We start from the raw sequence: 27,589 nt of genomic DNA, 5'->3' as shown, positions 1-27,589 counted from the left end.
AAACTACAGAGTATACAGTAACATATTAATTGAATAGTGTTTATACACAGAAAGTCATCATGCCCTCTTGTCTCAATGGTCATTGGCCCGCGTTCCTCTCGAGAGGTGGTCCAAAGCCAGTGGTGAAATATCTATATTCTACTTATACAAAAAAAATGTATGCACAACACAACAACTGTTTACTTACTGGACTTCCAATCAGGTGGTGCGGCATCACATAGTGTTGCTTATTTCAATCACACGTGATGATGATAATGCTGAAGATTATGATGTTGGTGATGATAGAGTTGACCCTCACCAGGATTTGAACTGGCGACCTCACAAGTGGCAGCTCTGTTGCGCTGTGCCAACTGAGAGTTTTCCCAGCCGCGACAGTATACATAGATTACCTTGTATAGAAACAAATTTAACTTCAAACCCAGTACAGAATACACAGGTTTACGTAAATAATTAGAGTGTTTCGACAACTCAAGAGAAGGTGGTGCAAAATGTAAGCTGTGTACCCAACCTCCCCAACTCAAAATAAACAAGCACATAAAAGTTATAAAGGTTGCTCTGAACATTTGCTAAATTCCTGGACCACGATAGACAAAACATGTCGGATCTGTGATCTCAAACCTATAATACAGTACAGTAAGTAGGAGATCCAGGGGGTGTACTGGAAGAGCGCAATGCTCTATGAACCCGGCGACCTGAGTTGAATTCCTGGCCACGGCTAACATCGCTGGTGATACCTGAAGTAGTCCTGGGCCCTTCCACGTCAACTAGTAAATCACCAGCATTGCGAAGTATGGTCAAACAACCCCCATTGACGGTCATCCAACAAGGAGAGCACACGAAAAAAAATGCATAAACAGCAGTAGCACACATAGACCAGGGAACACATGGGATTCGGAGACATCACGTTCACTGTTTAGAAAAGTAAATAGGCCTGGGTAGGACATATTGCATGGAGAGAAGATGGCTACGGCTCATGGACGAGACCAGTGATTTAATTGCAGCCAAATGAAAGGAGAGAACGTGCCTGAGAGGATGACCACCATGGAGATGGAACAATGAAAGCAGTTCGTGTGCAGTAATGGCGATGCCTTAATTCAGCAGTGAATAGACCCTGGCTGATGATGTTTATAATCATCAGATGTGGAGGCCTTCATTCAACAGTGGATAAACCATGGCCCATGATGATGGGTCAAAATGACACGACAGTCCACTGTTACACAACCTTACAATGTACAGTTCAGCAATGTTATCATATTTCCACGTGCACCCCGACGAGCTCGTGTAATAATACTTATGACAATCTTTTGACATGTGACACGCACATTTCTTTGGTTAACCCTCTGCAGGATGAGGACCTCCCTACGCATTTGCGGGTCGTAAGGAGCGCTTAGACGTGGAAGTGTTAAAGTAAAACACAGTGCAATGGATTTTGCACCACTGTCTTCTGTTGCCCTAATACGTAGAGCGCAGCCACGGAAGCCTATAGCACCTGATATGCATGGTGGTCACCAACACAAGCACGGTCCAGGCGTTAAGCCCTGCTCAGCTTCCTAGACTTGACGCGATCAAAATTACAGCCATTCCCAATGCAAGCCCACCATGTCGGTTATGACGTGGGGGCGGGGGGGGGAGTTGACCATACTTCACCACGCTGGTCAATGTGGGTTGAAGGTGAGGTCCGGTTCAGAGATGACTTGCCACTGTATGTTAGCCGGGAATCAATAGCTGTGGTCATAGCGCAGCGCGTTAATACACTCTTGTATATAACACCATCGTATATCAGACACAGACAGCATAAACAACGAGTATAATACAAGTGAGACGTTACAGACTAACAACAATAATATTACAATCTTCTTCTTGGTTCTTTCGGTAAAGTCACGTGGAATGGAAATAATAAAATGAAGAAATAAAACATAATAAATTCATATTATAATATCATATATTATTTCCATTCTACGTGACTTTACCGAAAGAACCAAGTAGATGAATCCCTGCAGTCACGAAAGCTTTAAATCGAAATATTACAATCACCACCACCACACAATCTAGCGGTTTGTCAGTCCTTCTTTGCTGTTTCTAAAGACACTCCCAGCGCGATTCGTGAGCGCTATCAATGCAGAGCCGTACTTACCGCAGCAATTAAAGGTGATGTCCAACTTTGTCAGTCAGTTCGAGCGAGTTTGGCTTCGTTTTTGGTTCGAACGCGGCGGGCTTTGACGCCTCAACTAGGCCGGCGTCGCTGTTGCCCTGGCAACGGTGACAGCAGCCACGGCGCCCCCTGCCCCAATGGGCCCTCTGGTGGTGGCTTTGGCTTCACCGTATCTCAATTTTCAATTGTCAAATATCGCAAAACATTTGCTTTTCGATTATTTTCATTAAATATGGGTCGTTTGGCAAGTTGGAGCAACGAGTAGAAAATGTCACCGGGCGAAAGGAACCTTTTGAAGCGTAAATTATGATGCTGGATGTAATTACCAGCGAAACGTTGTACTCAAAAAATTAAAATGTTGTGGTTTCACGCTTCAACACACCGGTGGGCTAAAGCAGTGAACTATTTGTCTTTTGTCAACGTGACGCTTTTTTGCTGATTGGCTGTGTCGGGTGGTGGAGGGTAACGACACATTTATAAATAACGCGATCTAACCCAAAAACGTTGATTATGCGTAATTGATGGTTAAAATGTACGTTGGTTCTCGAGTTAAAAGTGGAATTATGAATATTTGTCACAATTTCAGTGGCATTAGTTATTGTGCTTTTTTGACGCAGAAAAGCATCGCAGTCTAGTGAATCTCCATCAAAAGGGATCCTGCCAAGTGTTCGCAGAAGGGAGCGATGTTGCTATGTAGATTCCAATCGAGTAAGTTGCAGGAATTTTTCAAAAATTTTGACCGTGACACCGGCACACAATGAATGGCCTCCTCTTGCGAATGACCTCACAGGTTCTTAAACCTCCACTGAAGCAAGGCGGCCTGCCGGGTTCGTATTGATTCCATATTCAGACAATGGGGGTGGGGCCCAGCCACGTGCTTTAAGTGATTTGCTGTTGTTCTTTGGGTCGAGATTTGGCTAAGGGCTCAATTAAGCCGGTTTAAATTGAAGTTAACCACGAAAAGGCTGTGGCCAAATGACCCCTCGTCATGTATCGGAAGCTAAGCAGGTGTTGGGTCTGGATAGACCTCGGATGGGCTGTCAACCCCATTGTTGTAGTGTATTGTGCTCCCCTCCGTCTTTACCAACACACACTGAGTAGCCTTATTGAAAGTTTGATTAAAATAACCCCACAACAACCACGGCGTGCGGTTATGGGCCACGGGTAGTTATACATGTTTTTTATCCTCACCGCAAGTTTACATAGCGAGATGGGGTGGGGAGGGCGGGGCAGAACGTGTTTGTTGATAAATGACCCAGCTCATAAACAAGGGATACGACACAACGGACCCATGGAGACACAATAGACGCGTGTGTACGTGAGGAGCGGTGGCGAAGTGGTTAGCGCACCGAGCTACTAGGATCCATGCGATCCTGGATTCGATCTCCTGCCATGGATATCAATAAAACTAACGTTAACGCAAGCAGCAACACTCGCCCTCACCAGCCACACCACTAACCATAACGTGAATCATAGCCTTGACACTAACCCTAATAATAGGGGTTTTCCCCTTTTTTCTGGCAACAAAAGTGACACCTTTTGCAAGGAATCTTGCTTACATTAACCACAATACTTGGCGTCATCTGGTCGAACACCATATGAGACCAGACTCTAAAGAAAGCTGTCTCTGGTGTGGACCAATCAGTTTCAAAGACAATGCATAAATTATCAGAGTATTACATTTCGATCTAAAGCTTTCGTGACTGCAGGGATTCATCTTCTTGGTTCTTTCGGTAAAGTCAGAGTATTGTTTTTTGTTTGCATTTGACTGCAAGTATTGTGGTTAATGTAAGCATGATTCCTTGCAAAACGTGTCAGTTTTGTTGCCAGAAAAAAGGGGAAAACCCCTATTAGTATATTTTGGTACTGGCAAAGGAGGTCCCATGAACTAACCCTACTGTTGTTAGACCTGACCCTGATCTGGCTACCCGAATTCGACTACTCCCGGCCGCCGGTATGAATACCATCTTCAAATAAAGATAAATAACAGTGGCAAGTGGCGTGTGAATCTCTGACAAATGGGGAGACAAAGGCGACCGGGAGTGTCACATGCGCCCCCACACCCCTTCGTTTGCTGTTCTGGCCTTAATAGGTGCCCGCTAACAACAACTTCACCCCAGCAACAGTCCATACACACAGCTAATAAATGGGAAGTTGGAGAGAGAGAGGGGGTTGGTGGTGGTGGGTGTCGTTGCCTTTGTGTTTATGTGCGAGTTTGTGGGTGCTAAAGAGAGGGCAGTGGCGTCATGGGCCACTGGCTCGCACGACGCACCCCATGATGACACCACAGCAAGACAAACATCCCCCATGTAGCCTCAAAGAGGCTCTTGCGAGCGCCTATGAAGGCAGGCACTGTGGCACATGAAGGGGGTGGGAGGCCAACACCCACGCCCGGCCGCCTTTGTCTCCCCGTCCGCTGGCGTTTATTTGAGGCTGAGTCGACCTAGGGGAGGGCGCAGAGGAACGGGTCAAATGCGCTGTGAGCGGCGGATTTCGAAGGGTGAGCGCAGTGCGATGACCACTGCGCCACCGCTCCCCACACAAAGACCCCCCGTATAGCCTTAACATACGTGCTGTTAGCAAGTAACACGTGAAGGCCGATACAGCACGCTCCACACACACAACACGTACACACAACACGTACACACACAACACGTACACACACAACACGTACACACAACGTACACACACACAACACGTACACACACAACACGTACACACACACAACGTACACACACAACACGTACACACACAACACGTACACACAACACGTACACACAACAGGTACACACAACACACACAACACGTACACACAACAGGTACACACAACACACACAACACGTACACACACAACACGTACACACACAACACGTACACACACACAACACGTACACACACAACATACACACACACAACACGTACACAACACACACACAACACGTACACACAACACGTACACACACAACGTACATACAGCACGTACACACACACAACACGTACACACACACAACGTTCCATTCCCACGTGCGCTAAGGCTGCCCTACAACACAGCGGTTCTGCGACAACATCTTTACCCATCATCAACAGCGTCATAATCATAATCATCACCACCATCATCACCACCACCAACACAAACTCCATCCCCTCCGCCTGCTGCTGTACACAAACCACCGCTCCTCCCCCCCCTCACCACCACCTCCTCCTCCTCACTCCACGCTTACTCAGCGAAGGAAATCGCTTTTAAAGCGAGGAGAGAGGCGAGGGGAGGAGGAGGGGGTTGAGTGAGAGAGAGAGAGGAGTGGAATGTGACGCGAGGTTGGTGTTGGTGGTGGTGTTGGGTGAGGCGGTTTGTCACGAGACTCCGTGTTGTTGTCCTTGTTAACGTTGAGGCGAAAGCAAACAGCTTCATCTTCCTCCATCTCCTCCACCTCCATTATCCTCCTCCACATCCACCTCCACCACATCCTCCACCTCCTCTTCCTCCATCTCCTCATCCTCCACATCCACATCCTCTTCCTCCTCCACCTCCCACCACCTCCTCTTCCTCCACCTCTTCCTCCTCCTCCACATCCTCTCCCTCCACCTCCTCCTCTTGCACCACCTCCTCCCCCTCCTCCTCCTCCTCCATCAAGAGCAGTTGACGACAAACGCCAGAGTGGCCGGGGCTGAAACCCGCACACTCCCAGACCGCGACTTGTCCATTGGATTTGTTCATACTTTGTTGTTGTTCCTGCTGATGGTGGTGATGGTGGTGGTGTTGGGTCGCTACTAACAGACAGGGGGTTTGATGAAAGACTTCCCCGTTTCGTGGTGAAGCTCGCCGAGATGGATCTAAGCGCAATGAACCTGATGGCTCAAATCGAAGAAGACCTGCAGGAGTTTGGTATCGAGAAGAACGTACGCCCGTGTCTCAAGGTACACACACCTCGTGTGCACACGTGTGTGTTTTTACGTACCAGTTTGTGTGTGTGTTACATCTTGTGTGTCTACGTGTGTGTGTGTACGTACCAGTTTGTGTGTGTGTGTTACATATTGTGTGTCTACGTGTGTGTACGTGTCTTTGTGTGTGTTACATCTTGTGTGTCTACGTGTGTGTACGTGTCTTTGTGTGTAGCACACCTTGTGTGTCTACGTGTGTGTATGCATCTTTGTGTGTTACATCTTGTGTCTACGTGTGTGTACGTATCTTTGTGTGTAACATACCTTGTGTATCTACGTGTGTGTACGTATCTTTGTGTGTGTGTGTGTTACATATCTTGTGTCTATACGTGTGTGTGTACGTACCAGTTTGTGTGTAACATACCTCGTGTGTATAGTGCCTGTGTATGTACCAGTTTGTGTAAGATACCTTGTGTGTCTACCTAACCTTTGTATGTGTGTGTTACATATCTTGCGTATCTACGTGTGTGTGTACCTTTGTGTGTAACACACCTCGTGTGTATAGTGTCTGTGTGTACGTACCTGTGTGTGTGTAACATACCTCGTGTGTGTACGTGTCTGTACGTATCTTTGTGTGTAACATACCTTGTGTGTCTACGTGTGTATACGTACCTTTGTGTGTGTGTAACATACCTTGTGTGTCTACGTGTCTGTGTGTACGTATCTTTGTGTGTGTGTAACATACCTCTTGTGTGTACGTGTGTGTAAGTACCAGTTTGTGTGTCACATACCTCGTGTGTGTACTTGTGTGGGGAGCGGTGGCGCCGTGGTTAGCGCACTATCGCTACATCAACACTGGGGATACAAAGACGGCCGGCGTTGTGTTGACCACACCGTGACACGTTTCGTGCGTTCTTGCCGCTCACAGCAGCACTTGTCCCAACATCCTGTTTAAGCTATACGGGGTGGCTTTGTATGTATAGAGACTGCTAGGTGGTCCATGAAATAGCAGTCGATCAAATTCGCGATTGAATCCATCTGTGTGGAGCTTTGAGTGCAAGCCCCTTTAATACGTCTGCGTGGATGTCCATCCCTGGTTTCACGTGGCACGAAGTCAAACACTCGTGGCTTGAGTTGGCCACACATTCCGCGAACGTAGCAGGGCCCTCTCGAAAGAGAGTCTTGAGACTCGGTGAGGCTTTTCCCACGATAAATAAACGGTACCAACGATGTGTGCAACGATAGTATATCTAGCTCAGGAGGGTCGGCAACTTTGTGGGGTCTTTGAAGGACTGCTGCTTATTTATTAAGGAACGTCCGTCTCGTATTCACCGCACAGGTCAGTGCGTTGGGGGCTCTGTTTTCAAAATAGGTCAAACAACCCTCAATATGATAATTGTTTTTTTACCCTTTTATCTGGCAACAAAACTGACACCTTTTTTTACCAGGAGTCATGTTTGCATTGACCACAATACCTGCAGTCGGAATGCAAACAAAAAACACAACTCTGATAATGTATGCACTGTCCTTGAAGTTGATTGGTCCACACCCGAGACAGCTTTCCTTAGAGCCTAGTCTCACATGGTGTTGGACAAGATATTTCACAATGGCACTTGTTCTTTGTGTTGCTGACTCCTGAGACAGCTGGTCCTCTGAAAGTGACATGTTGGTAATGGGCAGCAAAAACATCAATTGTTGTACTGTACTGTGTGCTCCATGCTGTCACGTCTATTATGCTTCCGCACCGACTGACCAGCGTGGTGAAGTATGAAGTATCTGTACAATGCAACATTCGATTGCGTAACATCTAAGGGGGCCACGGTGGCGAGATGTTAACTACCTCGCCTGGTGTACAGGAGGTCGTGGGTTCGATGCCGAACCTGACGTCTGCTGCTGTATATTTGGAGTTTGCGTGTCTTTCTCTCTCCCCGTGGTCGCGTGGATTTTTTTCCGGATCCTCCGGGTTTTCCCTCCACATTTAGAAACATGCTTTTAGAGTATTTGGCTGCTAATAATATGAAAAATATCTATATAGCTCAGTGGGCCTTATCTGGTGAAAGAAAATTTTGTTTAAGTTTGACCGCGTCTCAAAACGCCTGTAGAGTAACAGGGAGGGATATATTGTATGGTTGATAGTCATTCTGTCATATGTCTCTTTGCGCGAGTCTATGGGTCCTTGCATGAGTCGAAACAATTCAATAACTGTATATGTAGCGTCTAATACTCTTCTTACCCAGGCTAGCCACATCGAGGTGTTGTCCTATTTTTAAGGATAGTCCTGCATTGGGTTCTTTTTACTTAAAGTAGTTTTCAGCCAATTTATGATGAGTGTTTCATGTACACGTGGGAGGACGCCTGATCACCTGGAGACAATGCACGCGCGATGGAAACGGGTGGCGATTAGTCAACTTGCTGTACTGCCTCCTCCTGGCGAGCCAGGGTATGGCACCTCGATGCCCATGGGAAGAGTTTTCTCAACATCCACCAAACTCTCGCCTCCACGTGATGTTGTGTGGCATGCTTACAGCGCCACTTAATATTTTATTTAAAGGTTAATAATTGAGCTAGGACTCCTGACAACATCGTTAATCATCGCGCAACGTGTTGAACAAGTGTGACGTTTACATTTGTTCATCTATATGTGTAACTGGTTAGACTTGATCTTGTCACAGGAATGTGGAATGTCCTATAACACGGGGGAGAAATCGCGTCCCTGTCGCAAAGGTTGCCTGGACCTAAGCGTGAGAAGACCTGACTAGGGCTGAACGATTTATCGATTTCAAATCGAAATCAGAATTTGAAACAATGCGATTGGCAAATTGCAAAGGCTGCGATTTGAAAAGTCCTATTACTTTAGTATTGGAATTGTTTTATTTTTTATTATTCTAACTTTATTTATTTAACTTAACAATTGTTCTATATTTAATTGTTCTATTTCAATTAAAACATTTTAATAAATGCATGTTGGCACCAATTAATATCTTTAAAGTTCTCATCCTTGCATTAGAATATATAGAGCAGTTCATATTTAGATGGTATCATGTGGTAATGCTCCATCACATGTTTTAAATCTGTTACAGAGTGACTATTGAACTGCAACTTGACTTTTAAAAAATGTAATCGTAATATCTGTCAGAAAAATCGCAATTAGATATTTTCCCCAAATCGTTCACCCCTAGACCTGACTCGCAAGCCGAGGCAGATCAACAGAAAGACAATCCAACAATCCAATACAGTCAAACGACTTTCACCAAAGCATGCCAAATATATCAAACCCAGACGACCCGCACTCACGTGGCAGAACAAATACAATAGCACAATGCAAACACGGAGTGAAATTAACTCGGGTCAGGCAGAAACACGAGTTGAACAACAACAACTATTCCGCTCAAACTTTCCAAACAGAGGAACCCGGCCAAGATCTGTCGATGCCAGTAACAGTGCAAATCGTTGACAATCCACCGTTCGCCGAGGTCCTGCCCATGCCGTTGCGGGTCTTACTAGTTGTATGGCCATACTTCGCCACGCTGGTCAGGGCAGATCGTTGAAGGTGGGGAGCACAGAAGAACAAACAGTGCAACAATGGATTTTTCTGCATTGCTCTCCAGGTAGTCTCACAGCAGCCGAAAGCAAGCTGTCATGCACGGTGGTTGCCCCATCTAAGTGCTATCCAGGCTGAAAGGTTGCTTATAAAGTAACCATGTGAATTGAGTCAATTAATGAGTTAAATGGCAAGGGCAGTGTCGGCTGGTGAGTCGATATTTTTTGTGTGGCATGGAAAGCCAGAAGGGGTCGGGAAGCCAGCAAAAGATAAAAGATTGGCTGCTCGCAGATAGAGCTTGTGTCTGTCCCACAAAGCCACGATATTAAGTTACCTATCCATGACTTACACACCACCGTGGCTCCTTTACAGACTAAATATTGCAACATCCCCATGGGTTTTCGTGGAGCGATCGATTACAGATTTGATTGATGCCCAGCACTAACCCCCGAACCCCTTCCCAGTGCACGTGAGTTTCATCATCATCAGACATTATCTATCCACTGCTGGATGAAGGCCTCCTGAAACCGTCAACATCTATCACGGTCTCGCGATGCAATAATCCATCTAGCTCCGGCACGCCATCTGATTTTATCGCTCCATCTCCACGGTGGACGTTCTCTCAGGCGTGTTCGCCCCTTTTGCTGCCACTCTGTCGTTAGTTTCAACCGCGGACCTTCATCCTTTGCATCGACGCATCCTGCTAAGAATCAATTTTCTTTAACGGTAAATATGACGTCTCAACTTCTGGATGTCCTCTAACCCCACGTGTGTTTCCCCCCCCCCCCCCCCTTTATTCCCGTCTCCCAGCGTAATTCCAAGCGTGCACCTGTCCACGCTTCTGTGCGCACTTTGCCCACGAGTGCAGCACGTCTTAATTAATGCATGAACTGCCAAGCAATCCACTCATCGTGCCCCCTTCCCTATGTGGCCCCCCACCCACACAGACGCCCGAAGAGATTGAACGGCTGACCGTGGACGAAGGACTGAGTGACATCGAACGTGCGGTGCATCTGCTGAGGTGGGAACTTACGTGCAGGAACCTGTCGTTAAAAGGAGCTATCGAGTCGGTGTACAGGCGGTGCAACTGCACCGGGTCCCACACGCCAGAGGGGGCCCAGGCGCCAGAGGTCGCAAACGGGTTTTGATACCCTACCCGTACCCGGCCGGGTACGGGTAGGGTACGGGTATCGGGTACCTGATTGCGACCTCTGGGATGAAGCCATGTTGCAGGCGTGGGTGGGTTGATTCTAGGAACTTGAATTGTGAGAAGAGACAAGACGTTGGGAAATGAGTGACGAACAGTTACTCACCAGTGACTCACGGTCTACCCGTACCCGGCCGCACCAGGGTCACAAACAGGTACCCGTACCCGGCCGGGTACGGGTAGCCGGGTATCGGGTAGGGTACGGGTATCGGGTACCCGGTTGCGACCTCTGCCAGGCGCCAGGCTGTGAGGAGGGGGGGATGATGAACATGGCACTCCCTCCACCACCAATTTCATTTCTTGCACCAGTACCCATGCCACTGCCACTTCGAAGCTAACAAGAATATGTTATAAGAATGCAATGATTCACTCCCCAGGTAATTTGAGGAATTGTCATGATTCAGGGTCACCAATCAACTCAAGAATCAATCATTTTGAAAATCTAGTTTGAACGAAGTCACTTTTTTATATTACATCGGATATGTTTCATGTTGTTCGTTTGATTAGCTTAAAGGCATTCGTATATCATTTGCAGAAATCATAGATTATAATCGATGCTTAGAGGTACGAGCTGATGCATGCGTTGCGAGCAAAGGGATCATCACGACTATGTATATTTTCACGGTCGTGCTATGTAGCTTGCAAAATTAATCATTACATGCTTAGAAAATTACTTTGCAGAAGAATGACTAAATTACCGCGCAGGATAATGACACATTTGGCAATGCAGTGAAAGCAATTCCCTTGCTAAGGGTTGCGTACACAAGATGCATTCATCCGAGTGGAACAGTCTAAGCTAATTCTGTGAAGCACTCCAGTGGAGTAATAATTCATTGTTGGTGAGACCACCACTTGGACATCAAACAAACGTCAACGCCAAGTTATTGCATGCTCAAAATAAGCTGCCATCACTGACCATCTTCACTTATGGGCAGCAGTGGAAATTCCACAGTGCCATGGTGGGGAGAATTGTATCAACACAGCCTCTACTGTTAATTTCCCCATCAAGTGGTGCAGCAGCCTCGCCAGCTGGTGCTTAATTAACACACCACAGAGCGTTTATGATGATGATGATCATCATCAAGATCAGTTCTTCATTTCTCACGAACTATTTTCGCTGATGGACTGGAGTAGGTAGCGCATGATCAGTCGCCACAGCCATCGGGAGAGGCACATTGCATGTGGCGTGTCGGGTGCAGAAATATTTTCCAAGTTGCTGACCCAGATGGATATGGCTGAAATTGCACCCTGACCACATCACCATAATAATGATTAACTTGTCGATGATGATATGGTTGAGTCAACTCTGGGTGAGTCTTGAACTTAGCTCATAAGTATTGTGTATGTTTATACTGGTAGGAACGAAGTGAACCAGCCTACAATAGATTATATCGTCCGTCCGATGTCCCCCTACTGCAAACACTTGGCTGTTCGCGAGCACCTATAAAGACCGGCACGGCACACGAGGGGGTGGGTGGCCAACACCACACCCGGCCGCATTTGTCTCCCTAGTGGCGATGTTTTACATATCGCACCAGGTACTCATTTGAGGCTGAGTCGACCTAAGGGCGGCCCAGGACCGGTTTCAGATAATCGTCACTGGTGTTGACCGTGAACGGGAATCGAACCCGTGTTGCCAGGTTCCTAGCGCAGCGTGCTAACTACTAACACTACCGCTCCCCATAAACACTCACACACACACAGACACGTGTGTGTGTGTATGCACACGTCCAACCCTCATCCTCCCCCCTCCTGTCCGCCACTCTGCATGTGACTGCGGCGTCTCGTGGCGTTTCCCTGGTGATGCGGTCACGTTTCCACCCCCCTCCCCAACACCAAACCACACGGTGGCCCTGCTTGCTGCTCCCCGTACGGACGCACGTACACTCACACTCACTCACTGTACGCGCCACGCGTGACTCGAGCTCACGCACGCGTGCGCTCAATTGTCGTAGTGCACGCACCTCGCGTCTGCCAAGCGGACTGATTTGAGGCAGCAGATTCTTTTGGTGGTGATGCTGCTGCCACTGTTGCCGCTGCTTTGCAGGGCACAGTAAAACAAACTAAAAACTCAACGCGTGTGTCAATAACACTGTGTTGTGGCTCTAAAAGGGGAAATTTGTATATGTAACACTGTCTTCTTGGTTCTTTCGGTAAAGTCACGTAGAAGAACCAAGAAGATGAATCCCTGCAGTCACGAAAGCTTTAAATCGAAATATATAACACTGGTCAGCAAAAAAAATATTTTTTTCTGGCCTGGACTTTTGCAGCTGTTTTAGACTAATTTCAGGGTGCTGATTCCAAATCTGATCTCAGATTTCTCATTTTATGCTATCGGCATACCCCATTTTCATTGATTTTACCCCAAATTAACTCTGTCACTTATGATTGCAAGTTGTTGCGAGTCAGTGACTGCTTTAGTGTTAAAATATGGTGCTGTATTTTTAGGATAGTTTGTTCATAATATCATTTTATGTAGATATCCACATTTATTTAATATTTTTCTTCTGCAGTTTTTATTGAAAATGCAATATTTGATATCTCAAAAACCTGATGTTATAGACAAAAACTGATGCCAGATTTGGAATCAGCACGCCAAAATTACCTTAAAACCGTTGGAATACCTTATGCCAGAAAAAGTATGTTGACCAGTGTAATAGGTGACATGGCAGGCAATGGTCCTTCATAGCACATGCATAGACATGCCAGAGAGATAGAGTGGATAAAAAGAGGTGGACACTGCACTTTATACCATGGGTGCCACGGTGGCGAGATTTTTAAATACCTGGCCTGATATACAGGAGGTCATGGGTTCTTTCCCGACCTTTACGCCCGCTGTATATTTGGAGTTTGCGTGTTCTCCCCGTGGTCGTGTGGATTGTTCTCCGGGTTCCTACTGTTTATCCCTCCACATTCAGAAACATGCATTTAGAGTATTTGGCTGCTATAAAATTCCACTTGATAAGCCATCTTTTGTTGATATTATTTGTGGCCAGGTCACTTCTGAAAAAGAGCTGTATAACTCAGTGGGCCTTACCTGCTAAAATAAACAGTTGTTTAGTTCAATATTCTTTGGGTCTTTTGGTAAAGTTCAGTAGATCGGTAAAAAATATAACTATTTTTATATTTTATTTTTTTAACCTATTTACGTGACTTTACCGAAAAACCCGAAGAATATGAATTACTGTAAATTTCGATTTAAAGCTTTCGTGACTGCAGGGATTCATCTTCTTGGTTCTTTCGGTAAAGTCACGTAGAAGGGAAGTAATAAAATAATAAAAATAAAACATAATAAAACAATTCTCACGACGTTTCGGCCACAACGCAAGCAGCCGTCCTCAGGCGAAGAATGAGAACATTATCAAGCTAGGAGCTTATATAGGTGTAGCGAGGAGGAGCGCCTTAACAAAAGAATGTGCATATGAAGAGGAATTTAGCATACCAATGGACAATGCGTAGGGGGTGGGCGGAGGGGTTTCAAAGTCCCATTATGCCCATGCATTATGCAGGATCAACAGCACCACGGGGGGGCGCAAGGAACAGCGTTAATAAAGGACAGGAATGTTAGTGATATGTAGCTGCATTTACCAAACAACCACGTAGAAAACCGAAGTGAAAACTACATAAAAAAAACTAAAATATAAACTGATACTTACTATACTCTACAATAAGCTGAGTTACTAACAACAAATAATAAAATTACAATTCTACGTCGTAAGAAGTATATAATATACTTCCATCTAAACTTTATTCTCTTAGTACTGTATATGCTAAGAGAATAAAGTTTAGATGGAAGTATATTATATACTTCTTACGACGTAGAATTGTAATTTTATTATTTGTTGTTAGTAACTCAGCTTATTGTAGAGTATAGTAAGTATCAGTTTATATTTTAGTTTTTTTTATGTAGTTTTCACTTCGGTTTTCTACGTGGTTGTTTGGTAAATGCAGCTACATATCACTAACATTCCTGTCCTTTATTAACGCTGTTCCTTGCGCCCCCCCGTGGTGCTGTTGATCCTGCATAATGCATGGGCATAATGGGACTTTGAAACCCCTCCGCCCACCCCCTACGCATTGTCCATTGGTATGCTAAATTCCTCTTCATATGCACATTCTTTTGTTAAGGCGCTCCTCCTCGCTACACCTATATAAGCTCCTAGCTTGATAATGTTCTCATTCTTCGCCTGAGGACGGCTGCTTGCGTTGTGGCCGAAACGTCGTGAGAATTGTTTTATTATGTTTTATTTTTATTATTTTATTACTTCCCTTCTACGTGACTTTACCGAAAGAACCAAGAAGATGAATTACTGTAGTCATGAAAGCTTTATGTCACTGTTTAGTTTTAGTTTCAATTTAATTATAAGGATGTTTCCAAAGCAACAGTTTTTACATTGGAATATTAAGTTACCTATTCCTGGTATCCAAAGGTTTGGCAAGGATGCACATAGAAACACACACACATATCACTCAAGGGTTTGGATCGTTGCAGTAATTTGTATATTCAGTCTTTCTGTCAAGCCCGCTACTGCGGTGAGGGCTGAATCAGGTTGGTGCACAGATTGTCTGCTTTGAGCAGCATCACCCACACTTCTGATGTTCCAGAATCAGAATCTTTATACTGGAGGAATCAGATGAGCTATGAAGTTATATTTCACAGATGTCCAGGAGTTTTCACAGATGTCCAGTAGATCTTTGGCAGCGCGTGGCTGGATGGACACGGGCTCACTGATATAATCCCTTGCGATGGTGAAACCCATCTTTGTCCAGCACGTGACGGCCTTAGAGAATCATCACGGCCGACGGAATTGAGCAGATTTTTTTGTTAACGCGCGGAACTTTCCATTTCTCGTTATATATTTTTTTGCTGAGCGATAAAATACTCGAATTCCTATAAACGCCTGCAAGTGTAAACAGAGAAGCGCATTTATCTGATGCGCGTGTATGCTTATGCCTATGCCTTACACGACACCTTGAGCGGCGGCTAAAAACAGCACACGTGAAGGCGCAGTCCCTTCAGCCGTTATCGCCTTCAACGGACTGAGTAATCGTGCTTGCACACAGCTGTGACAAGAGAGATCAGCCGGCAACACCAGCAGCAGCCGGCAAATGCTACACGGCGCACACCAGATTCTCCGGATAGTAAGACGCTCTGGAAAGTAAGACGCACTCCAGAAACTTGCGCCCCAGTGTCAAGAGAGTTGTGTTTTACCAGGTAAGAACTGGGCGCCGATACACGGGCCCGTTTGCAAGTTGCATCTGATCGACATGGTCATAAAAGTAAAATGAAGTTATACAATGTTCGTCAAACGCACAGACGCACCCCGACCGGATGATGTAACGCTCCTCCAACTTTCGCTTTGAAATACATAACTACATGGTGGGGGCGGGGGGGCTGCATATTATAATCTAAATGGGAAAGTGAGCGGCTCAAGTCAGCGACTGAAGAAGCTGGCAGCACGTTGAGCGAAACGTCGGACATCGTGCCGCACACACAATCCGATAAAGCCTTGGGAGTAGCAACCGCAGCGGCACGACCGCAAGGTCCCCGCGGAGCGGCCGCCGACTCTTCAGCCGTGCCCTCCGAGCGGGCTCCACACTCAGCGAGCTACAGGCACCGTTGTGAATAATGGATGGGCCCGCAGCACTAAGCCACAGATATGCATTCTGTAATTAAAGTCGCGCTACAAGGGGCCACTTGAGATTCCTCTGGGGCTCACAACAAGGCTCCGTGTTGGGTCAAACAAGACGACTCAGCCACTATTTACCCCCATCTCCCCACCATCATCATCCGAGTTTGGCCAACACAGTAGTGTCATCGTGTGCGATTTGAAGGTGCGTAGTCAACTTAAGCCGCCCTTACATTGGCCTAAACACCCCGGCCATAATATCAGAGGTGGGCCCTCGGTTTTGCAGGGATACCTCTGATAGGGCCTTGCGCGCAGCGGTGTTGGTGGAGACTGGGGGTGGTGTGGTTGTCGGGTTGACAGCTGTGAGGTCAGATCTCGCAAACGAAGCAAGGTTGCGCTCGAAAATGGACGACGACCACGCACGGACAGCTTTCTCTTGGCTACAGACTGTGTGGGGCTACATGGTGGACAACGGTGGGTAGTTGCAGCAAAGTCCATTGTTGGTCTGCACCTCCATGCTCGCTGCCTTCCCCAAACCAGCACTGACCAGCGGTGACGGTGTTACGGTCAAGTAACGCCCAGAACGATGTGCTGGGCATGGGGAGGCCCTCATCCAGCAGCGGATTGGTAGAAGGCGTGTACACACGTGCATTACGACGTGGGGAGCGGGGGGGGGGGGACATGTGGCGATGAGATTGTATAGCAGGGAAGCCACCTACTTTCATGAACACATCAACGTGCCTTGCCTGTCCCTCTCTTTCCCCACGATGTTAGTTATCTTCCCCCCTTACCCATTTCCTCCACCCGATGTGAACTTCCATGACTTCTTCGTTCGTGGTTCCCATCTGGGTGGGACAGCGAGCCCCAAATCTCTCCCCTTCATTGATCTTTCAGGCACCGAAATTTTTGTTCCTCCCCTAGCTCCCCCCCACTTCGTTGTGTGATCCGGTGCTCTCTGTACCGGGCTCGCGTTGAGTTGCAATATTAAAAAAATATCTAAAGAACAATACAAAATTAGAAACGCATCAACGTGGACAAGCGTCGAATGGTCTGAAACACGACGACACCCAAACTGCCACGAGCGGTCTCGATTCGCTCCCCTTGCCTCGCCATGCGAACAGTAACCCACCGCGCCTTCAGAATCAGTGTTTATACTGGAGGAATCCGATGAGCTGTAAAGCTCTTTGTTTCACAGATGTCCAGAAGGGGTGCGGGGTCAGAAGGTTACAACAACAACAAACAATACAACAAACACGATAGGAGTGCGAAATATAGGGAAGGTAAGCGAATCACTATAGAAAAAAATAAGCTGTTTTTTTGTTTTTTAGCAGGTAATGCCCACTGAGCTATTAGCTTATTTTTCGAAAGCAAGCAAGCCACAAATGATAGCTGCAAACGCAATCATCCACCACCACTCCCTTTGTTACTCTTCCCATCCCCCCTTCCCTCAGCCCGGCTTTCTCCATCCATAACGTCCCACACACACACACAAAAAGGCATCAGCTCCGAGCAAACATCGCCACGTATTGACACGGAATCGCGGGCCAAAGCAAACTGTCGAGCATTTGGCGGCGGCACGGCCTGTGCATGCGAGATACGGGCACCGTGAAACGGCAAATATCTCTTAATGGACCTCACTCACTCACACGGTGGGGCGGGCGGGCGGGGGGGCGACGGTACTGCCCAGGCTGGGTTTCCTGGGCAAATATATAATCAAATAACACCAGCTTGATAATGTAAGAATTGATTGTTTACAATTCCTGAAAATGATGGCAATGACATCATCATGATACTGTGTACAAGCACGTGATGCAGTGGCCGTCTCTGTTCGATGGCGAGCCACAAAGACTCAACACTGTCCATAGACTCAACACTGCCCAAAGACTCAACACTGCCCATAGACTCAGCACTACCCATAGACTCAGCACTACCCATAGACTCAGCACTGCCCAAAGACTCAACACTGCCCAAAGACTCAACACTGCCCAAAGACTCAACACTGCCCAAAGACTCAACACTGCCCAAAGACTCAACACTGCCCAAAGACTCAACACTGCCCAAAGACTCAACACTGCCCAAAGACTCAACACTGCCCAAAGACTCAACACTGCCCAAAGACTCAACACTGCCCAAAGACTCAGCACTACCCATAGACTCAGCACTACCCATAGACTCAGCACTGCCCAAAGACTCAACACTGCCCAAAGACTCAACACTGCCCAAAGACTCAACACTGCCCAAAGACTCAACACTGCCCAAAGACTCAACACTGCCCAAAGACTCAACACTGCCCAAAGACTCAACACTGCCCAAAGACTCAACACTGCCCAAAGACTCAACACTGCCCATAGACTCAGCACTACCCATAGACTCAGCACTGCCCAAAGACTCAACGCTGCCCATAGACTCAACACTGCTCATAGACTCAACACTGCTCATAGACTCAACACTGCTCAAAGACTCAACACTGTCCATAGACTCAGCACTACCCATAGACTCAACACTATCCAAAGACCCAACACTGCTCATAAACTCAACACTGGCCATATACTCAACACTGTCATTAGACTCAGCACTACCCATAGACTCAACACTGCCCAAAGACTCAACACTGCCCATAGACTCAGCACTACCCATAGACTCAGCACTGCCCAAAGACTCAACGCTGCCCATAGACTCAACACTGCTCATAGACTCAACGCTGCCCATAGACTCAACACTGCTCATAGACTCAACACTGTCCATAGACTCAGCACTACCCATAGACTCAACACTATCCAAAGACCCAACACTGCTCATAGACTCAACACTGGCCATATACTCAACACTGTCATTAGACTCAGCACTACCCATAGACTCAACACTGCCCAAAGACCCAACACTGCCCATACCAGTTTAAAAGGGTAAAAACCTACTACTATATTTTGCCACTGGTAAAAGAGGTCTCATAGTGTAAATGCTTACCCCGAGCTCTCAATACTCTGATATTGCACTGTGTTTGAGTTGTACGCCTTCTGGTGTCATCTGGCCCTACACCAATGGGGACTAGGCTCTAAAGAAAGCCGTCTCGGGTGTGGACCAATCAACTTCAAGGACAGTGCATATTATTATCATTATCAGAGTTGCTTCTTTTTGTTTGCATTTTTGACTACTTGTGTTGTGGTTATTGCAAACATGATGCCTTGTATAAAGGTGTCAGTTTTGTACCAGTTTAAAAGGGTAAAAACCTACTACTACTGTCCATAGACTCAACACTTCCCCTGTAAATTGAGCAGTTCTTCTCATTAACCTCCTTCCGTTCCTCTCTGCAACCCTCACCTCTTCTCCATCTCCCATTCTCTTCCCTCCCCTCGCCCCTCCATTCCTTCCCATCCCTCCCCTACCCTTTTGTGATCCCAAAGTACCCCTCAATCGCTGTCACTCATTCCTTAATCCTTGTAGCAAGCCCCTGTCAACTACATCATCCCATTCTGTCATCGTTTTGTAAACTATGTCAATCGCATTGAGTGAAGACGCTCTACAACTATGAATCACACTAGATTATACATACACGTTACTTGTGCACTTACACGAATGTACGCACAAATGTGTATCTACATTCTTCTCTACTCGCCTTTTGCCCGTCCAAGGACGGGTGTATTGCAGTAAATCTGAAACTTGCAAGCGAAAAGCAGACCGCGACGTGATATTCATTGCATCAATTCGTGTGACAGACCTATTTCATTTAAAGGTTATAATCCCTTGTTCATCACGACGTCCTTTTTACTTCGATGTCTCAACAGCGTGACGGAGATCACGTGACGTGAGGGTTCTGCCTTTGTAGTGAGGTTTGTGAGTTGACGCCGAGGAGGGGGGAGGAGGCGCCTCGCCCCCCCCATGTGGAGTGACGTCAACCCGCTAATTATTATTTACGTAGGGGGGTGTCCATTTGGAGGACGTCACCTTATAATGATTATTAATGAGGGGGGCTGGTCGATGTAGAGTGACGTCACGAGCGTTAAGGACATATTTCTGGGTGATTATAGTAGGCGTCTTGTGGGGAGCGGTAGTGTAGCGGTTAGCGCGCTGCGCTATGAACCTGGCGACCCAGGTTCGATTCCCACTCACGGCCAACACCAGTGACGATTATCTGAACCAGTCCTGGGACTCCCCGAGGTCGACTCAGCCTCAAATAACTACCTGGTGCGGTGTGTCAACATCGTCACTGGGGAGACAAAGGTGGCAGGCTGTGGTGCTGGCCACCCACCGCTTCGTGTGCCATGCCTGCCTTCATAGGTCCTCGCTAACAGCACTTGGCCCTAGAGTATGGGGGATCTTTGTCTCCTCTATATAGTATTTGTTAGGCTTGCCTAGGTGAGTAATTGGCACTATTATTGTTGTTATTAAACGAACGACGTGACTCACTTTGGGTCTCAGAGTCTCGGGTGTCTCCACTGAAACACGAGATACCGCGGGCAATTACAAGATTGTCAAAAAGCAAAAGGGGGAATTATCGTAAATCATCGACGGCCACTTTTTTTGCTACACATATAACTTCACGGAGAAAGCGCTTTAGCAATTGACGCCAGCGCTGCGTGCAGCGCAAGAGGCGTGCGCGGGGCAAATCCGGGGAAGCCGGGGGGGTCGTGAAAATTTACGGGAGGTGCGTCGCGTCGCCGCCTTCATTCACGACGCTAAACTCGGCTGATAACAGACGCTCCAGACAGCTCCCAGACATCTCCGTGGCAACGTAAGGGGCTCCTAAAAACCCTGGGAGAGCAGCGGGGTCGGTGGGGGGGGGCTTTGGTTGGTAAATCAGCCGTGGCCGGCAGTGGCCGATGATTTTCAACGGATTTGCGACGGTCAAAACGATGAGCGTTAGATCTTTGGTCGGCGTTCCATCTACGACATCTACAAAGCGGTCAATGGTCAAATAGGAACGTGACCGCGGCAGCCCCGTGTCCGACATTGCAGCTCGTTTTAAAGCTTTCGTGACTGCAGGGATTCATCTTCTTGATTCTTTCGGCAAAGTCAGGTAGAAGGGAAGTAATAAAATAATAAAAAAATAAAACGCTGTCTCCCCGACAGACCTGGTCTTCACCTGAGGACGGCTGCTTGCGTTGTGGCCGAAACGTCGTGAGAATTATTTTATTATGTTTTATTTTTATTATTTTATTACTTCCCTTCTACGTGACTTTACCGAAAGAACCAAGAAGATTGCAGCTCGTGTCGTGCCCCTTGCTCCGCGCGATCTACTCACGCGACTACGAAGGCTACTAGTTTGGCGCCGTTATTTGGCGATGCTGCCGCAATGGCAGTGGTGCACAAGTACAAATAATAATAAAACATCAACACATTGGTCAATAACACGATGTGGACTTAAACAAGATACTTAGTATAATAATAGGGGTTTTCCCCCTTTTTTTCTGGCAACAAAACTGAAACCTTTTTACAAGGAATCATGTGTGCATTAACCACAATACTTGTGATCAAAATGCAAAAAAAACCACACTGATAATATATGCATTGCCCTTGAAACTGATTGGTCCACACCAGAGACAGCTTTCTTTTGAGCCTCGTCTCAATTGGTGCTAGACCAGAGGACGCCAAAAGGCGTACAGCTCAAAGACAATGCACTATCAAAGTAATGAGGGCTCGGGGTGAGCATCTACATCATTAGACCTCCTTTGCCAGTACCAAAGTATAATAATAATAGGGTTTTCCCCCTTTTTTCTGGCAACAAAACTGAAAAGATACTTAGTCTTTTGACGCGTGTGTTTAGTCTCTTTGTCATTTGGTCATTATTATATCAACATTCACGGCCAAGTTGCGGGGGGGGGGGCAGGAGGGGGAACCAAATCACCCTCAGAGTGCGGAATAAGGTAGGGAGGGGTGCCTCTACCCCCCCCCCGGCCCCAAACACTTCTACACAAGTAAAGAAGCAATTCTTCCAACTAATGCGTAACAGGAACAAAAAAATAAGAGTCCAGTTCGTTTTCCAGCGATTTGACGGAGTTCACCCAAATGCACCATTTCCCTATGGACCTGCTCTGTGCCAAAATCGTAGCCTTAAAATAGTCCCCCGGTGGCTGGCAGCAGTGGCGCCCACCGCAGCAAATCGTCCAAGGGCACGCGAAATAAAGGCCGTCCTTGCCGTTGCCACCACGATTTCCACACGCGCGTCGCGTTTTGTGAGTTGGCAGCGTGGGGGGGGGGGCAACTCCAGCACCCCCCCCCCCCACACATACACACTGCCCCCCCCCCCCGGACCAAACAATCGAACATCGTGTCTTTCTTCATTAAGCGCTCCCCCTCGCTCTGTGACATTTAACGGTGCGTTGAGGCGATGGAGCGGCTGCTGCCCGCTGTGGAAAGGGTGGCGGTGATTGGGTGCTGCTTGAATAATTTGGACCGGCAGTCCGTTATTTGGACTGTGAAGAAGGTGGTGGTGGTTTTTTTTTCAGCCTTTTGTAGTTCTCCTGCAAATAGAGAGAGAGTGTGATCGCCTGCTTCATTTTGTTTGTAGAAAAAAGATGTGGAGCTGAGTTGACTTACCAAAGACTGGTACGGGCAGTGTCAAGATCCATGGAGGAGGCTCCTGAAGGAGGCTACTGGTCAGTTAGAGGCAGTCACCCTCCAACAACAACGGAGGGCAGAGGAGCGACGCTCACACCAACGAGTGGAGCGCCAGGTGGCTAAACTACGCCAAGTTGGCACAGTAGGGGACACAGCTCGTGCATCTGCCAGGCATTTCAGTCAGTCAACCCATAGCACCTGGGTCTCTCCCGTGACCTCCTCAGCGGGCCTTCGACACTTCACGTGGCCTCAAAGTGCACCTGGCCTGGCACGGACGCCGCGGTGACATCACTATCACTCAGTAGCGTTATTGGTACCTTGCATGCCCTTCTTTCTCAATCCACTGCTGGATGAGGGAACTCCCACACGCCCTGCGGATTGTGCAGGTCATGTGACCTTTTGGCGTCATCTGGTCCAACACCAATGGAGACTAGGCTCTAAGAAAAGCTGTCTCGGGTGTGGACCAATCAACTTCAAGGACAGTTGCATGTTATTATCAGAGTTGTTTCTTTTTGTTTGCATTTTGACTGCTTGTGTTGTGGTTATTGCAAACATAATGCCTTGTATAAAGGTGTCAGTTTTTCTACCAGTTGAAAGGGTAAAAACCTATCACTATGTGACCGTAACTTCACTGCGCTAGTCGGGTTCTGCTCCGTCGAGGGTGGGGAGCACTCCCGTGGGATTGAAGTACAACACAACAATGGGGTTTGCTGCACTGACCCCCCCCCCTTGCCACCCACAGCGTAGCAAACGGCAGTCGAAAGCAACCTGCTCAGCACTCATCCAAGCACGATAATCCAGGCTTAAACCTGCTTAGCTTCCGAGATCGGAGGCATTCCAGGTGATTAAGGTTCAGAGGGCGGCTCTATATATAAGTGCACAAAAGGGCCATTGACAGTGCGTGGAGTTGTTTTTGCACTCACCCAATGGAGCGAAAACAATGTGATGAAACAGTGCAAGTAAGGTAATATATTTCCCGCAACGATGCAAATTGTAAGGTCGCACTCATTACACACAAAGTGCTCGCCACAAATGAACCACAATACCTTGCTGATCTCGTCAAGGAGCATAAACCATCACGCAAACTGTGGTCATCCTCGCAGCGGCCTTTGGCTGGCCATCAAACATAGATGACCAGTGCATCGAGCGCATTCAGATGCGCTTCTGCGGCCGTCTGGAACGCTCTTCCTTCCGATTTTAGGAAGCCATTGGGAGCTTTGCATTATTAAATCATCTAGTTTGAAAACTAATTTCTTTAGAACTGCTTTTTGTGTTTAGTTTGTTGCGCTCCCCTGCACCTCCGATTAGCACGGTTGGCTACGTACGGTGCGAAAGAAGTTCAACAAACTACATACGTAGTGCACGTCAGGCGTGGTAGTTTTACCTCTTTGAGAATTCTCTTCCCAAACTGTTGCTCTCGGCTTCGGGACCAACATTTGTTAATATTTCCGATGACGCGGCGCGGTGAGTTGATTTTTATTATAATTTTGCTTCGTGGGGCGCCGGCAAGAGTCGGCGCCCGCGTCCAGGGAGATTGCGCCGAGCTCCGCACGATGAAGGCTCGCGCTATCTCCCGCCGCTCTCCGCCTGACGTCATTAATATTTCACGAGCGACCTTTTCAGCGGCACCATTGTCGCGCCGGCGCTCGGCTCGCCGGACACGGTCTGAGTTGGGAGATAAGACACACATGGTGATGGGAGAGGGGTGTGGGGGGGACTGGGAGACGTTGGGGGGGTCGGGGTGGGGGCCGGAGATTGTGGATGGTTTTGGGGGGGGTGGGGGGAAAAGGGGTGATGGGGTACAATTAGAAATATACAGCCCTTTGTCGATGCATTGCTGGATGGAGGCCTCCGCATGTCATAGTTGTAGGGGGGTTATTTCACCACAAATCATCTCGTGTGCAGGTGCACGGTTGGCTATATATGGCGCGAAAGAAGTTCAACCTGCATACATACATTGCTGTATCACAAGGCCATGAGACACGTTAAGAGCTTGGAGGCCTTCAGAATGATGGTGATGAATCGACAAAGACCTTTGTGGGCTTCATCTCTCACTTTTCCAAGTTTCTGGTAGATTGGAGCCACGGCCGTCGCGAGAGGTTTACTGCATGCGGTGTGGCGACTGTAAAAATACCTTCCGGGTCGCTGGTAGGCGAGAGGTGGCAGGTGACGACTAGTAGTAGGCACAGCCATGGAGAGCGGTACACTCGATGTGGTGGTGTTTCGCGTGTGGAAACGTTGTTACCGGGGTCACCGACCTGGGTTAAATTAAGCCCTGAACTCAATCGATTAATTGCAGTGGCTGCAGCAATCAGCTCTCCTCGCCCGCCCGCCTGCCCACCTCCATCACGCAGCTTGTTTGCGAGCTCCCCGCCGCTATCATCGCTCGGCAAACAACAAGGCGTTACGGGCTATACGCTGACCTTGGATTGCGCAGGTGATACAAGAGTGCTGGGCGCATGTTTAATCGGTCACCTCTACATCACCCGTATTCAACCTACAGAGTAAAGGTCATGGGCGTTGTTGCCAGGTGACCCGGGGGTTAGCGCACAGCGACAAACGACGGCTCGCGAGAAGCGTGAACTGGACATGCACCCCCGTGCTTTCCAACCCCGACCGACCGAATGAAGCGACGGTTTCCGAATCCTCTTGCCTGCCACGCGCAGATTTTTCAAAGCAAAAACAATGTAATCGCACCAACCTTTATAAGCATCATACGTGTATACGCAGAGAAAATCGTTCAATTTCCTCATACAATCCGATGTGTGTATCGTGCACCTATTGATCGTTATTCATTGATGAATTGATGCATCGTGAGGCATCTGATTCTGGGCTACTTAACCCTTTCTCGTTAAAAAAAAAATCCCCATGAATCTGGGGCCCTTTGGGCCCTAAGCATTGGCCTCAACCAAACTAAACTTTTTATTTTAGCAGTAAAGCCCCACTGAGCTATATAGCTCTTTTTCAGAAGCGACCTGGCCACAAATGATAGTTCGACGAAGTGGAAATTTATAGCAGCCAAATACTCTAAACACACGTTTCTAAATGTGGAGGGAAAAACCGTAGAACCCGGAGAAGAATCCACACGACCACGGAGAGAGAGAGAGAACTTGCAAACTCCAAATATATAGGCGTCAGGGTCGGGATCAAACCACGACCTCCTGCATACCAGGCGAGGGAGTTAACATCTCTTAGCCACCGTGGCCTAGTTTGTGTTTGCCTCGCGCCACTGCGCACGCGTCCCAGTCTTAAGTGTGCGCTATCGCAACCATCGTCGGCTGACAGCTCCGCCGTGACAAGGCACGCTCCTGTTTCTTCCCCAACAAGAGAAGACGTCAATCACTCGTCCATCAAGCCAACGGATTGAGTTTTTAGCTTGCTTTTCTTTAGTAGTAAAGGTTAAGCAGTTTGTTTTGGGGCAATTTCAGAAACATTCTCCAGCAGGTTGAGCCACATCCCATCGTTCCAACAGTTTGTTTTACTATAACAGCAATATTAATAATGATAATGCCGTTTGTTTGTTCAGAAAAGCCACGACGAGGCTGGGTTAGGATGCCCAATGAACGAATCGCTGTGACCCTGCTCCCTCCAACAATAATAACAGAATGTGGAGTAAATACTGAGAAATAATTATATTACTGCCCTTGGTTTATCCAGGAAAGGCTCACTCAGTCACAATACCATTTTTGAGAGGGCCTTGCTACATTGGGATGTTTGGCTAATTCCAATCATGAGAGTGTGGCTACATGTCGGAGGAAGCCAGAGTGTGCGGAGAAATCCCATCAGACATGCACTCAAAGCTCTGTAGAGCTGGACTTAATCCACTTGTGGTGCGAACATCTAGGAGCTCAGCAGATCCATAAGTTTCACAAATCCCCATGTGATCCACGAACCCTCGCCTGCAGAGAATTGGATCCGCGGCTTAATTTCTCACTGAATCTTTTCCGGGTCGCTGGTAGGCTGAAGCCGTAGCCAGTAGAGGCCTTCCGGAGGTTATTGTCGGCCCAGGGGCAGAATGCCACGTGCCCCCCCCCCCTCCCCAATTATTTTTCCCAAAAAGATACCAGGCCCGTTGTGAAGCCCTCTTTTTCTCTTTTTTTCCTTTTGAGGCCCCCTCCCCCTCTGGGCGGTCCCGAAGAGGTATAGTAGATGTGGTGTGTAGGGAGCGAAAATATTTTCTGGGTCACCAACCCACACAGACCCAGCTGAATTTATGCCGCGGTTTGCGAACGCAGGCATGTGCCACCGTGCGCGGCTACCGCGTGGTAAGGGCAACGTTCAAGACCCAGCAACAGGGACATTTGGTGAACCGCTCACCTGCGGTTCATTTTGGATACGGTCGAGCGCGCAGGCGGCGCACCTGTGCCCGGTGGTCACGGGCGAGAGGAACCGGGGCACCGTAATACGAAGGGGAGAAGTTAAATAGCGGAGCCTGCTGCACTCCTTGTGTTCAAGGCCCATGCCGACCGTGCTGGCTGCTACGCCACTGTGGTAAGTGTTCATTGTCGTGCTTCGTACGGGCAGACTGAGGCTACCAAGAGCGGTCGGTGTAAAGGACTGAGACTGACGCCTTTTGGCGTCATCTGGTCCAACACCAATGTGAGACTAGGCTCTAAAGAAAGCTG

General features: G+C 47.7%; 2 protein-coding genes across 3 annotated transcripts in view; one reads left to right on the top strand and one right to left on the bottom strand.

The window, feature by feature from the left end:
- The window catches only part of CFAP70 (cilia and flagella associated protein 70), a 36,037-nt gene extending 33,026 nt beyond the window's left edge, over nucleotides 1-3,011 (bottom strand). Inside the window, exon 1 of the mRNA XM_078868231.1 lies at nucleotides 2,135-3,011. The gene's annotated coding sequence lies outside the window, so the exon portion shown is untranslated. The remainder of the gene's footprint in view (nucleotides 1-2,134) is intronic.
- A 2,361-nt stretch (nucleotides 3,012-5,372) lies between these two features.
- Nucleotides 5,373-27,589, top strand: part of PPP4R4 (protein phosphatase 4 regulatory subunit 4) — a 60,314-nt gene continuing 38,097 nt past the window's right edge. Inside the window, exons 1-3 of one of the 2 annotated variants that reach the window (XM_078868227.1) lie at nucleotides 5,377-5,467; nucleotides 5,928-6,067; nucleotides 10,520-10,593. In XM_078868227.1, the coding sequence (XP_078724353.1) occupies nucleotides 5,978-6,067; nucleotides 10,520-10,593 (164 nt within the window). In that variant the 5' untranslated portion in view covers nucleotides 5,377-5,467; nucleotides 5,928-5,977. Of the gene's footprint in view, nucleotides 6,068-10,519; nucleotides 10,594-27,589 lie in introns of both variants that reach the window. The other variant, XM_078868226.1, reaches the window with a different exon arrangement.

The sequence above is a fragment of the Lampetra fluviatilis genome, chromosome 25, assembly GCF_964198595.1.
Source record: "Lampetra fluviatilis chromosome 25, kcLamFluv1.1, whole genome shotgun sequence".
Lineage (NCBI taxonomy): Eukaryota > Metazoa > Chordata > Hyperoartia > Petromyzontiformes > Petromyzontidae > Lampetra > Lampetra fluviatilis.
Note: the sequence above shows the minus strand (reverse complement) of the source record. Positions and strands in the feature narration are given on the sequence as shown.